Source organism: Oncorhynchus masou, unplaced genomic scaffold (assembly GCF_036934945.1).
Source record: "Oncorhynchus masou masou isolate Uvic2021 unplaced genomic scaffold, UVic_Omas_1.1 unplaced_scaffold_545, whole genome shotgun sequence".
Lineage (NCBI taxonomy): Eukaryota > Metazoa > Chordata > Actinopteri > Salmoniformes > Salmonidae > Oncorhynchus > Oncorhynchus masou.
Genome location: NW_027011865.1, coordinates 434,877 through 451,186, shown reverse-complemented (window position 1 = coordinate 451,186; position 16,310 = coordinate 434,877). Strand labels below are relative to the sequence as shown.

Below are 16,310 nucleotides of genomic sequence, written 5' to 3'. Positions count from 1 at the left end.
CCCCAGGTCAGTGAGTGGTGGTTTATCTACCTACCCCAGGTCATAACTACCCCAGGTCAGTGAGTGGTGGTTTGTCTACCTACCCCAGGTCAGTGAGTGGTGGTTTATCTACCTACCCCAGGTCAGTGAGTGGTGGTTTATCTACCTACCCCAGGTCATAACTACCCCAGGTCAGTGAGTGGTGGTTTGTCTACCTACCCCAGGTCATAACTACCCCAGGTCAGTGAGTGGTGGTTTATCTACCTACCCCAGGTCATAACTACCCCAGGTCAGTGAGTGGTGGTTTGTCTACCTACCCCAGGTCAGTGAGTGGTGGTTTATCTACCTACCCCAGGTCAGTGAGTGGTGGTTTGTCTACCTACCCCAGGTCATAACTACCCCAGGTCAGTGAGTGGTGGTTTATCTACCTACCCCAGGTCAGTGAGTGGTGGTTTGTCTACCTACCCCAGGTCATAACTACCCCAGGTCAGTGAGTGGTGGTTTATCTACCTACCCCAGGTCATAACTACCCCAGGTCAGTGAGTGGTGGTTTATCTACCTACCCCAGGTCATAACTACCCCAGGTCAGTGTGTGGTGGTTTGTCTACCTACCCCAGGTCATAACTACCCCAGGTCAGTGAGTGGTGGTTTATCTACCTACCCCAGGTCATAACTACCCCAGGTCAGTGAGTGGTGGTTTATCTACCTACCCCAGGTCAGTGAGTGGTGGTTTGTCTACCTACCCCAGGTCATAACTACCCCAGGTCAGTGTGTGGTGGTTTATCTACCTACCCCAGGTCATAACTACCCCAGGTCAGTGAGTGGTGGTTTATCTACCTACCCCAGGTCAGTGTGTGGTGGTTTATCTACCTACCCCAGGTCAGTGAGTGGTGGTTTATCTACCTACCCCAGGTCATAACTACCCCAGGTCAGTGTGTGGTGGTTTATCTACCTACCCCAGGTCATAACTACCCCAGGTCAGTGAGTGGTGGTTTATCTACCTACCCCAGGTCAGTGAGTGGTGGTTTATCTACCTACCCCAGGTCATAACTACCCCAGGTCAGTGAGTGGTGGTTTATCTACCTACCCCAGGTCATAACTACCCCAGGTCAGTGAGTGGTGGTTTGTCTACCTACCCCAGGTCATAACTACCCCAGGTCAGTGAGTGGTGGTTTGTCTACCTACCCCAGGTCAGTGAGTGGTGGTTTATCTACCTACCCCAGGTCAGTGAGTGGTGGTTTGTCTACCTACCCCAGGTCATAACTACCCCAGGTCAGTGAGTGGTGGTTTATCTACCTACCCCAGGTCATAACTACCCCAGGTCAGTGAGTGGTGGTTTGTCTACCTACCCCAGGTCAGTGAGTGGTGGTTTGTCTACCTACCCCAGGTCATAACTACCCCAGGTCAGTGAGTGGTGGTTTATCTACCTACCCCAGGTCATAACTACCCCAGGTCAGTGAGTGGTGGTTTATCTACCTACCCCAGGTCAGTGAGTGGTGGTTTGTCTACCTACCCCAGGTCATAACTACCCCAGGTCAGTGTGTGGTGGTTTATCTACCTACCCCAGGTCATAACTACCCCAGGTCAGTGAGTGGTGGTTTGTCTACCTACCCCAGGTCAGTGTGTGGTGGTTTGTCTACCTACCCCAGGTCATAACTACCCCAGGTCAGTGAGTGGTGGTTTGTCTACCTACCCCAGGTCATAACTACCCCAGGTCAGTGAGTGGTGGTTTGTCTACCTACCCCAGGTCAGTGTGTGGTGGTTTGTCTACCTACCCCCGGTCAGTGTGTGGTGGTTTATCTACCTACCCCAGGTCATAACTACCCCAGGTCAGTGAGTGGTGGTTTATCCACCTACCCCAGGTCAGTGAGTGTTGGTTTATCTACCTACCCCAGGTCAGTGAGTGGTGGTTTATCTACCTACCCCAGGTCAGTGAGTGGTGGTTTATCTACCTACCCCAGGTCAGTGAGTGGTGGTTTGTCTACCTACCCCAGGTCATAACTACCCCAGGTCAGTGAGTGGTGGTTTATCTACCTACCCCAGGTCATAACTACCCCAGGTCAGTGAGTGGTGGTTTGTCTACCTACCCCAGGTCATAACTACCCCAGGTCAGTGAGTGGTGGTTTATCTACCTACCCCAGGTCATAACTACCCCAGGTCAGTGAGTGGTGGTTTGTCTACCTACCCCAGGTCATAACTACCCCAGGTCAGTGAGTGGTGGTTTATCTACCTACCCCAGGTCATAACTACCCCAGGTCAGTGAGTGGTGGTTTATCTACCTACCCCAGGTCATAACTACCCCAGGTCAGTGAGTGGTGGTTTGTCTACCTACCCCAGGTCAGTGAGTGGTGGTTTATCTACCTACCCCAGGTCATAACTACCCCAGGTCAGTGAGTGGTGGTTTGTCTACCTACCCCAGGTCAGTGAGTGGTGGTTTATCTACCTACCCCAGGTCATAACTACCCCAGGTCAGTGTGTGGTGGTTTATCTACCTACCCCAGGTCAGTGAGTGGTGGTTTATCTACCTACCCCAGGTCAGTGAGTGGTGGTTTATCTACCTACCCCAGGTCAGTGAGTGGTGGTTTATCTACCTACCCCAGGTCATAACTACCCCAGGTCAGTGTGTGGTGGTTTATCTACCTACCCCAGGTCAGTGAGTGGTGGTTTATCTACCTACCCCAGGTCATAACTACCCCAGGTCAGTGAGTGGTGGTTTGTCTACCTACCCCAGGTCAGTGAGTGGTGGTTTATCTACCTACCCCAGGTCATAACTACCCCAGGTCAGTGAGTGGTGGTTTATCTACCTACCCCAGGTCAGTGAGTGGTGGTTTATCTACCTACCCCAGGTCATAACTACCCCAGGTCAGTGAGTGGTGGTTTGTCTACCTACCCCAGGTCAGTGAGTGGTGGTTTATCTACCTACCCCAGGTCATAACTACCCCAGGTCAGTGTGTGGTGGTTTGTCTACCTACCCCAGGTCAGTGAGTGGTGGTTTGTCTACCTACCCCAGGTCAGTGAGTGGTGGTTTATCTACCTACCCCAGGTCATAACTACCCCAGGTCAGTGTGTGGTGGTTTGTCTACCTACCCCAGGTCAGTGAGTGGTGGTTTATCTACCTACCCCAGGTCAGTGAGTGGTGGTTTATCTACCTACCCCAGGTCAGTGAGTGGTGGTTTATCTACCTACCCCAGGTCATAACTACCCCAGGTCAGTGTGTGGTGGTTTGTCTACCTACCCCAGGTCAGTGAGTGGTGGTTTATCTACCTACCCCAGGTCATAACTACCCCAGGTCAGTGAGTGGTGGTTTATCTACCTACCCCAGGTCAGTGTGTGGTGGTTTATCTACCTACCCCAGGTCATAACTACCCCAGGTCAGTGTGTGGTGGTTTATCTACCTACCCCAGGTCATAACTACCCCAGGTCAGTGTGTGGTGGTTTGTCTACCTACCCCAGGTCAGTGAGTGGTGGTTTATCTACCTACCCCAGGTCATAACTACCCCAGGTCAGTGAGTGGTGGTTTATCTACCTACCCCAGGTCATAACTACCCCAGGTCAGTGAGTGGTGGTTTATCTACCTACCCCAGGTCAGTGTGTGGTGGTTTGTCTACCTACCCCAGGTCATAACTACCCCAGGTCAGTGAGTGGTGGTTTATCTACCTACCCCAGGTCATAACTACCCCAGGTCAGTGAGTGGTGGTTTGTCTACCTACCCCAGGTCAGTGAGTGGTGGTTTGTCTACCTACCCCAGGTCAGTGAGTGGTGGTTTATCTACCTACCCCAGGTCAGTGAGTGGTGGTTTGTCTACCTACCCCAGGTCAGTGAGTGGTGGTTTATCTACCTACCCCAGGTCAGTGAGTGGTGGTTTATCTACCTACCCCAGGTCATAACTACCCCAGGTCATAACTACCCCAGGTCATAACTACCCCAGGTCAGTGAGTGGTGGTTTGTCTACCTACCCCAGGTCAGTGTGTGGTGGTTTGTCTACCTACCCCAGGTCATAACTACCCCAGGTCAGTGTGTGGTGGTTTGTCTACCTACCCCAGGTCATAACTACCCCAGGTCATAACTACCCCAGGTCAGTGTGTGGTGGTTTGTCTACCTACCCCAGGTCATAACTACCCCAGGTCATAACTACCCCAGGTCAGTGAGTGGTGGTTTATCTACCTACCCCAGGTCAGTGAGTGGTGGTTTATCTACCTACCCCAGGTCAGTGAGTGGTGGTTTATCTACCTACCCCAGGTCAGTGAGTGGTGGTTTGTCTACCTACCCCAGGTCATAACTACCCCAGGTCAGTGAGTGGTGGTTTGTCTACCTACCCCAGGTCAGTGAGTGGTGGTTTGTCTACCTACCCCAGGTCAGTGAGTGGTGGTTTGTCTACCTACCCCAGGTCAGTGAGTGGTGGTTTGTCTACCTACCCCAGGTCAGTGAGTGGTGGTTTATCTACCTACCCCAGGTCATAACTACCCCAGGTCAGTGAGTGGTGGTTTGTCTACCTACCCCAGGTCAGTGAGTGGTGGTTTGTCTACCTACCCCAGGTCAGTGAGTGGTGGTTTGTCTACCTACCCCAGGTCAGTGAGTGGTGGTTTGTCTACCTACCCCAGGTCATAACTACCCCAGGTCAGTGTGTGGTGGTTTATCTACCTACCCCAGGTCAGTGAGTGGTGGTTTGTCTACCTACCCCAGGTCAGTGAGTGGTGGTTTATCTACCTACCCCAGGTCAGTGAGTGGTGGTTTGTCTACCTACCCCAGGTCATAACTACCCCAGGTCAGTGAGTGGTGGTTTGTCTACCTACCCCAGGTCAGTGAGTGGTGGTTTATCTACCTACCCCAGGTCAGTGAGTGGTGGTTTATCTACCTACCCCAGGTCATAACTACCCCAGGTCAGTGAGTGGTGGTTTGTCTACCTACCCCAGGTCAGTGAGTGGTGGTTTGTCTACCTACCCCAGGTCAGTGAGTGGTGGTTTGTCTACCTACCCCAGGTCAGTGAGTGGTGGTTTGTCTACCTACCCCAGGTCATAACTACCCCAGGTCAGTGTGTGGTGGTTTATCTACCTACCCCAGGTCAGTGAGTGGTGGTTTGTCTACCTACCCCAGGTCAGTGAGTGGTGGTTTATCTACCTACCCCAGGTCAGTGAGTGGTGGTTTGTCTACCTACCCCAGGTCATAACTACCCCAGGTCAGTGAGTGGTGGTTTGTCTACCTACCCCAGGTCAGTGAGTGGTGGTTTATCTACCTACCCCAGGTCAGTGAGTGGTGGTTTATCTACCTACCCCAGGTCAGTGAGTGGTGGTTTGTCTCGTCCTCGTCTGTAACACAGGAAGATCTGTGGCGCCATGAGACTTCCGTTGTTCAGGTCAGCTGACAGGCCGGACGGCGTGGATTCCACGCACGTGTACCCGGGAGGCACCTCTTCCCCCAGCGAGCGCATCACCACAGCGACGTCGGTGACGGGCGGCTTGGGTTTGGCCGTCTTGCGGCAGACATCGTGGAAGTGGATCTCCTGCTCCAGTGGCGTGGAGGAGTCAGTCAGACCGGACAGCACAAAGTAGTCTGCTACACGAGACCCCTTGTCCTCCATCTCCCATCACTGGGTCGGTCTGGAGGAGAGAGAGATGCAGAGAGAGAGAGATGGAGAGAGAGAGAGAGATGGAGAGAGAGAGAGAGATGCAGAGAGAGAGAGAGATGCAGAGAGAGAGAGAGAGAGATGCAGAGAGAGAGAGAGAGAGAGAGAGAGAGAGAGAGAGAGAGAGAGAGAGACAGAGAGAGAGAGAGAGATGCAGATGAGAGAGAGAGAGAGAGAGAGAGATGCAGAGAGAGAGAGAGATGCAGAGAGAGAGAGAGATGCAGAGAGAGAGAGAGATGCAGAGAGAGAGAGATGCAGAGAGAGAGAGAGAGAGATGCAGAGAGAGACAGAGAGACAGAGAGAGAGAGACAGAGAGAGAGAGAGATGCAGAGAGAGACAGAGAGAGAGAGAGATGCAGAGAGAGACAGAGAGACAGAGACAGAGAGAGATGCAGAGAGAGAGATGCAGAGAGAGACAGAGAGACAGAGAGATAGATGCAGAGAGAGAGAGAGATGGAGAGAGACCCGGAAAACCTGAGTCTACGCCTTCACTATGGTGAATCACTAAAACAATACAGAAATACACTACGGAAAAAGAAGGAACAGCATGTCAGAAATCAGCTCAATGTAATTGAAGAATCCATAGACTCTAACCACTTCTGGGAAAATTGGAAAACACTAAACAAACAACAACACGAAGAATTATCTATCCAAAATGGAGATGTATGGGTAAACCACTTCTCCAATCTTTTGGCTCTATAACAAAGAATAAAGAGCAAAAACATATACATGATCAAATACAGATCTTAGAATCAACTATTAAAGACTACCAGAACCCACTGGATTCTCCAATTACATTGAATGAGTTACAGGACAAAATAAAAACCCTCCAACCCAAAAAGGCCTGTGGTGTTGATGGTATCCTCAACGAAATGATCAAATATACAGACAACAAATTCCAATTGGCTATACTAAAACTCTTTAACATCATCCTTAGCTCTGGCATCTTCCCCAATATTTGGAACCAAGGACTGATCACCCCAATCCACAAAAATGGAGACAAATTTGACCCCAATAACTACCGTGGAATATGTGTCAACAGTAACCTTGGGAAAATCCTCTGCATTATCATTAACAGCAGACTCGTGCACTTCCTCAATGAAAACAATGTACTGAGCAAATGTCAAATTGGCTTTTTACCAAATTACCGTACAACAGACCATGTATTCACCCTGCACACCCTAATTGACAACCAAACAAACCAAAACAAAGGCAAAGTCTTCTCATGCTTTGTTGATTTCAAAAAAGCCTTCGACTCAATTTGGCATGAGGGTCTGCTATACAAACTGATGGAAAGTGGTGTACACAAACAACAAGTGTGCGGTTAAAATTGGCAAAAAACACACACATTTCTTCACACAGGGTCGTGGGGTTAGACAGGGATGCAGCTTAAGCCCCACCCTCTTCAACATATATATCAACGAACTGGCGCGGGCACTAGAAAAGTCTGCAGCACCCGGCCTCACCCTACTAGAATCTGAAGTCAAATGTCTGCTGTTTGCTGATGATCTGGTGCTTCTGTCACCAACCAAGGAGGGCCTACAGCAGCACCTAGATCTTATGCACAGATTCTGTCAGACCTGGGCCCTGACAGTAAATCTCAGTAAGACCAAAATAATGGTGTTCCAAAAAGGTCCAGTCACCAGGACCACAAATACAAATTCCATCTAGACACTGTTGCCCTAGAGCACACAAAAAACTATACATACCTTGGCCTAAACATCAGCGCCACAGGTAACTTCCACAAAGCTGTGAACGATCTGAGAGACAAGGCAAGAAGGGCATTCTATGCCATCAAAAGGAACATAAATTTCAACATACCAATTAGGATTTGGCTAAAAATACTTGAATCAGTCATAGAGCCCATTGCCCTTTATGGTTGTGAGGTCTGGGGTCCGCTCACCAACCAAGACTTCACAAAATGGGACAAACACCAAATTGAGACTCTGCACGCAGAATTCTGCAAAAATATCCTCAGTGTACAACGTAGAACACCAAATAATGCATGCAGAGCAGAATTAGGCCGATACCCACTAATTATCAAAATCCAGAAAAGAGCAGTTAAATTCTATAACCACCTAAAAGGAAGCGATTCCCAAACCTTCCACAACAAAGCCATCACCTACAGAGAGATGAACCTGGAGAAGAGTCCCCTAAGCAAGCTGGTCCTGGGGCTCTGTTCACAAACACACCCTACAGAGCCCCATGACAGCAGCACAATTAGACCCAACCAAATCATGAGAAAACAAAAAGATAATTACTTGACACATTGGAAAGAATTAACAAAAAAACAGAGCAAACTAGAATGCTATTTGGCCCTACACAGAGAGTACACAGCGGCAGAATACCTGACCACTGTGACTGACCCAAAATTAAGGAAAGCTTTGACTATGTACAGACTCAGCGAGCATAGCCTTGCTATTGAGAAAGGCCGCCGTAGGCAGACATGGCTCTCAAGAGAAGACAGGCTATGTGCTCACTACCCACAAAATGAGGTGGAAACTGAGCTGCACTTCCTAACCTCCTGCCCAATGTATGACCATATTAGAGAGACATATTTCCCTCAGATTACACAGATCCACAAAGAATTCGAAAACAAATCCAATTTTGAAAAACTCCCATATCTACTGGGTGAAATTCCACAGTGTGCCATCAGAGCAGCAAGATTTGTGACCTGTTGCCACGAGAAAAGGGCAACCAGTGAAGAACACGCACCATTGTAAATACAACACATATCTATGCTTATTTATTTTATCTTGTGTCCTTTACCATTTCCACATTGTAAAAACACTGTATATATATATATAATATGACATTTGTAATGTCTTTATTGTTTTGAAACTTCTGTATGTGTGATGTCTACTGTTAATTTTTATTGTTTATTTCACTTTTGTATATTATCTACCTCACTTGCTTTGGCAATGTTAACATATGTTTCCCATGCCAATAAAGCCCTTGAATTGAATTGAAATTGACAGAGATGCAGAGCGCGAGAGAAAGAGAGAGCGCGAGAGAGAGAGAAAGAGAGACAGAGAGAGAGAGAAAGAGAGATGGAGAGAGAGATACAAAGAGAGAGAGAGAGAGATAAAAAGAGAGAGAGAGCTGTTAAGAGAATTAGCCTGCTCCACAAGGCCCCTTGTCCTCCATCTCCCATCCCCACACTCTGGACAGAGAGACAGCCTATACAGAGAGAACGCATGGATGGAGTTATACCCATATATTTGCATTGTATTCCTGTTATAATAGATACATAGAGAGGACAGACATGACCTGAACAACCTGTTATAATAGATACATAGAGAGGACAGACATGACCTGAACAACCTGTTATAATAGATACCCGGAGAGGACAGACATGACCTGGACAACCTGTTTTTAGATACATGGAGAGGACAGACATGACCTATACAACCTGTTATAATAGATACATAGAGAGGACAGACATGACCTGAACAACCTGTTATAATAGATACATAGAGAGGACAGACATGACCTGAACAACCTGTTATAATAGATACCCGGAGAGGACAGGCATGACCTGAACAACCTGTTATAATAGATACATAGAGAGGACAGACATGACCTGAACAACCTGTTATAATAGATACCCGGAGAGGACAGGCATGACCTGAACAACCTGTTATAATAGATACCCGGAGAGGACAGGCATGACCTGAACAACCTGTTATAATAGATACATAGAGAGGACAGACATGACCTGTACAACCTGTTATAATAGATACCCGGAGAGGACAGACATGACCTGGACAACCTGTTATAATAGATACCCGGAGAGGACAGACATGACCTGGACAACCTGTTTTTAGATACATGGAGAGGACAGACATGACCTGGACAACCTGTTTTTAGATACATGGAGAGGACAGACATGACCTATACAACCTGTTATAATAGATACATAGAGAGGACAGACATGACCTGAACAACCTGTTATAATAGATACATAGAGAGGACAGACATGACCTGAACAACCTGTTATAATAGATACATAGAGAGGACAGACATGACCTGAACAACCTGTTATAATAGATACATGGAGAGGACAGACATGACCTGAACAACCTGTTATGATAGATACATGGAGAGGACAGACATGACCTATACAACCTGTTATAATAGATACATAGAGAGGACAGACATGACCTGAACAACCTGTTATAATAGATACATAGAGAGGACAGACATGACCTATACAACCTGTTATAATAGATACATAGAGAGGACAGACATGACCTATACAACCTGTTATAATAGATACATAGAGAGGACAGACATGACCTGAACAACCTGTTATAATAGATACATAGAGAGGACAGACATGACCTGGACAACCTGTTATAATAGATACATAGAGAGGACAGACATGACCTGGACAACCTGTTATAATAGATACATAGAGAGGACAGACATGACCTATACAACCTGTTATAATAGATACATAGAGAGGACAGACATGACCTGAACAACCTGTTATAATAGATACATAGAGAGGACAGACATGACCTGTACAACCTGTTATAATAGATACATAGAGAGGACAGACATGACCTGAACAACCTGTTATAATAGATACATAGAGAGGACAGACATGACCTGTACAACCTGTTATAATAGATACATAGAGAGGACAGACATGACCTGAACAACATGTTATAATAGATACATAGAGAGGACAGACATGACCTGTATAACCTGTTATAATAGATACATAGAGAGGACAGACATGACCTGAACAACCTGTTATAATAGATACATAGAGAGGACAGACATGACCTGAACAACCTGTTATAATAGATACATAGAGAGGACAGACATGACCTGTACAACCTGTTATAATAGATACATAGAGAGGACAGACATGACCTGAACAACCTGTTATAATAGATACACGGAGAGGACAGACATGACCTGAACAACCTGTTATAATAGATACATAGAGAGGACAGACATGACCTGTACAACCTGTTATAATAGATACATAGAGAGGACAGACATGACCTGGACAACCTGTTATAATAGATACATAGAGAGGACAGACATGACCTGAACAACCTGTTATAATAGATACACGGAGAGGACAGACATGACCTGAACAACCTGTTATAATAGATACATAGAGAGGACAGACATGACCTGAACAACCTGTTATAATAGATACATAGAGAGGACAGACATGACCTGAACAACCTGTTATAATAGATACATGGAGAGGACAGACATGACCTGAACAACCTGTTATAATAGATACATAGAGAGGACAGACATGACCTGAACAACCTGTTATAATAGATACATGGAGAGGACAGACATGACCTATACAACCTGTTATAATAGATACATAGAGAGGACAGACATGACCTGAACAACCTGTTATAATAGATACACGGAGAGGACAGACATGACCTGAACAACCTGTTATAATAGATACATGGAGAGGACAGACATGACCTGAACAACCTGTTATAATAGATACATAGAGAGGACAGACATGACCTATACAACCTGTTATAATAGATACATAGAGAGGACAGACATGACCTGTACAACCTGTTATAATAGATACATAGAGAGGACAGACATGACCTATACAACCTGTTATAATAGATACATGGAGAGGACAGACTAACAGTGTAGACAGAGTTGGTCTCGTGGTCTAGTAACGGAGACTGAATAGTCAGTATCCTTGGTGCAGAGTGTCTCTGCTTCCCCTGGTCTAGTTCACACACACACACACACACACACACACACACACACACACACAGACTTCTGCCCTTCCTAATGCCTGTGAAGCAGAGGATTGTGGCAAGGGGCATGTGGTACTGTTGCTTCCCCCATCGGCAATACACACACACACACAGCCGGAACGCACACACATACACACACACATACACACACGCACACACACATAGACACCACAAACACAGACACACACAACCTAACACACACACAGAGGCATAACAAACATACCCTAACTCACACACACACACACCATAAACACAAACACCCTAACACACATACACCATAAACACATACACACAGCCATAACACACACACCCTAACACACACAGCCGTAACACACACACCCTAACACAGACACCACAAACACAACCTGACACACACACAGATGCATAACACACACACCCTAACACACACACACAATAACACACACACACCATGGGAAGAGAGTGTACTAGGGGAAGAGAGAGTGTACTAGGAGAAGAGAGAGTGTACTAGGGGAAGAGAGAGTGTACTAGGAGAAGAGAGAGTGTACTAGGAGAAGAGAGAGTGAACTTGGAGAAGAGAGAGTGTACTAGGAGAAGAGAGAGTGAACTAGGGGAAGAGAGAGTTAACTAGGAGAAGAGAGAGTGAACTTGGAGAAGAGAGAGTGAACTTGGAGAAGAGAGGGTGTACTAGGGGAAGGGAGAGTGTACTAGGGGAAGAGAGAGTTAACTAGGAGAAGGGAGAGTGTACTAGGGGAAGAGAGAGTTAACTAGGAGAAGAGAGAGTGTACTAGGGGAAGAGAGAGTGTACTAGGAGAGAGTGTACTAGGAGAAGAGAGAGTGTACTAGGAGAAGAGAGAGTGAACTAGGAGAAGAGATAGTGAACTAGGAGAAGAGAGAGTGTACTAGGAGAAGAGAGAGTGTACTAGGAGAAGAGAGAGTGTACTAGGAGAAGAGAGAGTGTACTAGGGGAAGAGAGAGTGTACTAGGAGAAGAGAGAGTGAACTAGGAGAAGAGAGAGTGTACTAGGAGAAGAGAGAGTGTACTAGGAGAAGAGAGAGTGTACTAGGGGAAGAGAGAGTGTACTAGGAGAAGAGAGAGTGTACTAGGAGAAGAGAGAGTGAACTAGGAGAAGAGATAGTGAACTAGGAGAAGAGAGAGTGTACTAGGAGAAGAGAGAGTGTACTAGGAGAAGAGAGAGTGTACTAGGGGAAGAGAGAGTGTACTAGGAGAAGAGAGAGTGAACTAGGAGAAGAGAGAGTGTACTAGGAGAAGAGAGAGTGTACTAGGAGAAGAGAGAGTGTACTAGGGGAAGAGAGAGTGTACTAGGAGAAGAGAGAGTGAACTAGGAGAAGAGAGAGTGAACTAGGAGAAGAGAGAGTGAACTAGGAGAAGAGAGAGTGTACTAGGGGAAGAGAGAGTGAACTAGGAGAAGAGAGAGTGTACTAGGGGAAGAGGGGGGAGAGGGAGGGGATGCTGGTCCTACTGCGCAGACCTGTGAATCGCTGAGCAGAGCTGACGTGGCCCGAGTCTCAACTACACATGTGATAAATAACCGGCTTGCCAGAGACCTGGGCTTCATCTCAGTGGGCTAACAGACCCAGGCAGTCACTGTTTCTGGAGGCTGGAGTCCCCCTTTAAGATAAGGATGGTGCAGAGAGCGTCGGCTGGACTATGTTGACTCGAGACAGTATCAAATGATATCTGTGCTGTAACAAGCTGACCACAGAACATTGTTTATTGTGTTCAACCCCAGGCAGTCAGAGCCAAGACAAAGCTGACTGTCCTTCAGTCTGCATTATCTCACAGCCAGGGAGAACGCAATGATGATGTGTAATAGGAGAGAAAGGACAGGATGAACAAGCCTCTCTCTCTCTCTCTCTCTCTCTCTCTCACTGTCTCGCTCTCTCTCTCTCTCTCTCTCTCTCTCTCTCTCTCTCTCTCTCTCACTGTCTCGCTCTCTCTCTCTCTCACTGTCTCTCACTGTCTCTCTCTCTCTCTCTCTCTCGCTCTCTCTCTCTCTCACTGTCTCGCTCTCTCTCTCTCTCTCTCACTGTCTCGCTCTCTCTCTCTCTCTCTCTCTCTCTCTCACTGTCTCTCTCTCTCTCTCTCACTGTCTCGCTCTCTCTCTCTCACTGTCTCGCTCTCTCTCTCTCACTGTCTCGCTCTCTCTCTCTCTCTCTCTCTCACTGTCTCGCTCTCTCTCTCTCTCTCTCACTGTTTCGCTCTCTCTCTCTCTCTCTCTCTCTCTCACTGTCTCTCTCTCTCTCTCTCAAACGGCCTCATCGACCCTAGAGAGGAACAGTTAGCATATTGCTAACACAGAGCCAACACATTTAGCCACATCTAGGCTAACACACCCAGGCTAAATATCCCCTCCTCTCCACACCCTCTGACTCCATCAGCCTGGCATCACAAGCCTTCATCACGCTGACTACAGAATTATTTTGAAATGAAATAAACAGAGAGAGAGAGACAAAATCCAGAAAAGAGCTGTTAAATTCTATAACCACCTAAAAGGAAGCGATTCCCAAACCTTCCACAACAAAGCCATCACCTACAGAGAGGTGAACCTGGAGAAGAGTCCCCTAAGCAAGCTGGTCCTGGGGCTCTGTTCACAAACACACCCTACAGAGCCCCATGACAGCAGCACAATTAGACCCAACCAAATCATGAGAAAACAAAAAGATAATTACTTGACACATTGGAAAGAATTAACAAAAAAACAGAGCAAACTAGAATGCTATTTGGCCCTACACAGAGAGTACACAGCGGCAGAATACCTGACCACTGTGACTGACCCAAAATTAAGGAAAGCTTTGACTATGTACAGACTCAGCGAGCATAGCCTTGCTATTGAGAAAGGCCGCCGTAGGCAGACATGGCTCTCAAGAGAAGACAGGCTATGTGCTCACTGCCCACAAAATGAGGTGGAAACTGAGCTGCACTTCCTAACCTCCTGCCCAATGTATGACCATATTAGAGAGACATATTTCCCTCAGATTACACAGATCCACAAAGAATTCGAAAACAAATCCAATTTTGAAAAACTCCCATATCTACTGAGTGAAATACCACAGTGTGACATCACAGCAGCAAGATTTGTGACCTGTTGCCACGAGAAAAGGGCAACCAGTGAAGAACACGCACCATTGTAAATACAACCCATATCTATGCTTATTTATTTTATCTTGTGTCCTTTACCATTTGCACATTGTAAAAACACTGTATATATATATATATATATATATATATATATATATATATATATATATATATATATATAATACGACATTTGTAATGTCTTTATTGTTTTGAAACTTCTGTATGTGTGATGTCTACTGTTAATTTTTATTGTTTATTTAACTTTATATATTATATACCTTACTTGCTTTGGCAATGTTAACACATGTTTCCCATGCCAATAAAGCCCCTTGAATTGAAATTGAATTGAAATTGAATTGAGAGAGCACGAGAGAGAGACAGAGAGAGAGACAGAGAGAGAGACAGAGAGAGAGCACGAGAGAGAGACAGAGAGAGAGACAGAGAGAGAGACAGAGAGAGAGACAGAGAGAGAGCACGAGAGAGAGCACGAGAGAGAGACAGAGAGAGAGACAGAGAGAGAGCACGAGAGAGAGCACGAGAGAGAGACAGAGAGAGAGACAGAGAGAGAGAGAGAGAGAGACAGACAGAGAGACAGAGAGAGAGACAGAGAGAGAGCACGAGAGAGAGACAGAGAGAGACAGAGAGAGAGACAGAGAGAGAGAGACAGAGAGAGGGGGGGAGAGAGACAGAGAGAGACAGAGAGAGAGAGAGAGAGAGAGATGGGGGGGAGAGAGACAGAGAGAAAGACAGAGAGAGGGGCAGAGAGAGACAGAGAGAGAGAGAGAGAGACAGAGAGAGAGAGAGACAGAGCAAGAGACAGAGTGAGAGAGAGAGACAGAGACAGAGACAGAGAGAGAGACTCCACAATCCCACATTAGAAATCTGTTTTTAATAGAACCCAGATTCCTCCGTTAAAATTAAGATAAAACTCAAGATATACATTCTCCATCTTGACAGGCCATATTTTTTGACATTTTTAAGATAAAAAAACTTGTGGGATGCGTTTGAATACAATTTGAATCCTGTCCCATTTAGAAGTGCACAGTGCAACTGAACAGCAGCACCGGGGAGAGATGTGGAGAGGGGGGGGGGGGGAGAGGAAGGGAGGGGAGGGGGAGGAGAGAGGAAGGGAGGGGGGTGGGAGAAGAGGGGGGAGAAGAGAAAGGGAGGGGGGGAGAGAGGGAGGAGAGGAGAGGAGAGGAGAAGAGAAGAGAAGAGAGGAGAGGAGAGGAGAGGAGAGGAGAGGAGAGGAGAGGAGAGGAGAGGAGAGGAGAGGAGAGGAGAGGAGAGGAGAGGAGAGGAGAGGAGAGGAGAGGAGAGGAGAGGAGAGGAGAGGAGAGGAGAGGAGAGGAGGAGAGAGGAGAGGACAGACACCACCCCAACAACAGCCATGTAACATGACAGACACCACCCCAACAACAGCCATATAACATGACAGACACCACCCCAACAACAGCCATATAACATGACAGACACCACCTCAACAACAGCCATATAACATGACAGGCACCACCCCAACAACAGCCATATAACATGACAGGCACCACCCCAACAACAGCCATATAACATGACAGGCACCACTACACCTCAACAACAGCCATATAACATGACAGGCACCACCCCAACAATAGCCATATAACATGACAGACACCACCTCAACAACAGCCATATAACATGACAGACACCACCTCAACAACAGCCATATAACATGACAGACACCACCCCAACAACAGCCATATAACAGGACAGGCACCACTAGTTCCAGACACCAGTCTGTCTTGGCCGTAATCGTTTCAGCAGTCCCTCCCTCACTAGAGACCCTCCCTCCCTAGAGACCACGGCAGGAGTACCTCCCTCCCTAGA

General features: G+C 47.0%; 1 protein-coding gene across 1 annotated transcript in view; it reads right to left on the bottom strand.

Moving 5' to 3' along the window:
- LOC135536019 (C-myc promoter-binding protein-like) overlaps window positions 1-16,310 on the bottom strand; it is a 53,457-nt gene that overhangs the window by 2,221 nt on the left and 34,926 nt on the right. The window contains exon 2 of the mRNA XM_064962414.1: window positions 5,250-5,576. Within this exon, the coding sequence (XP_064818486.1) occupies window positions 5,250-5,557 (308 nt within the window). The 5' untranslated portion in view covers window positions 5,558-5,576. The remainder of the gene's footprint in view (window positions 1-5,249; window positions 5,577-16,310) is intronic.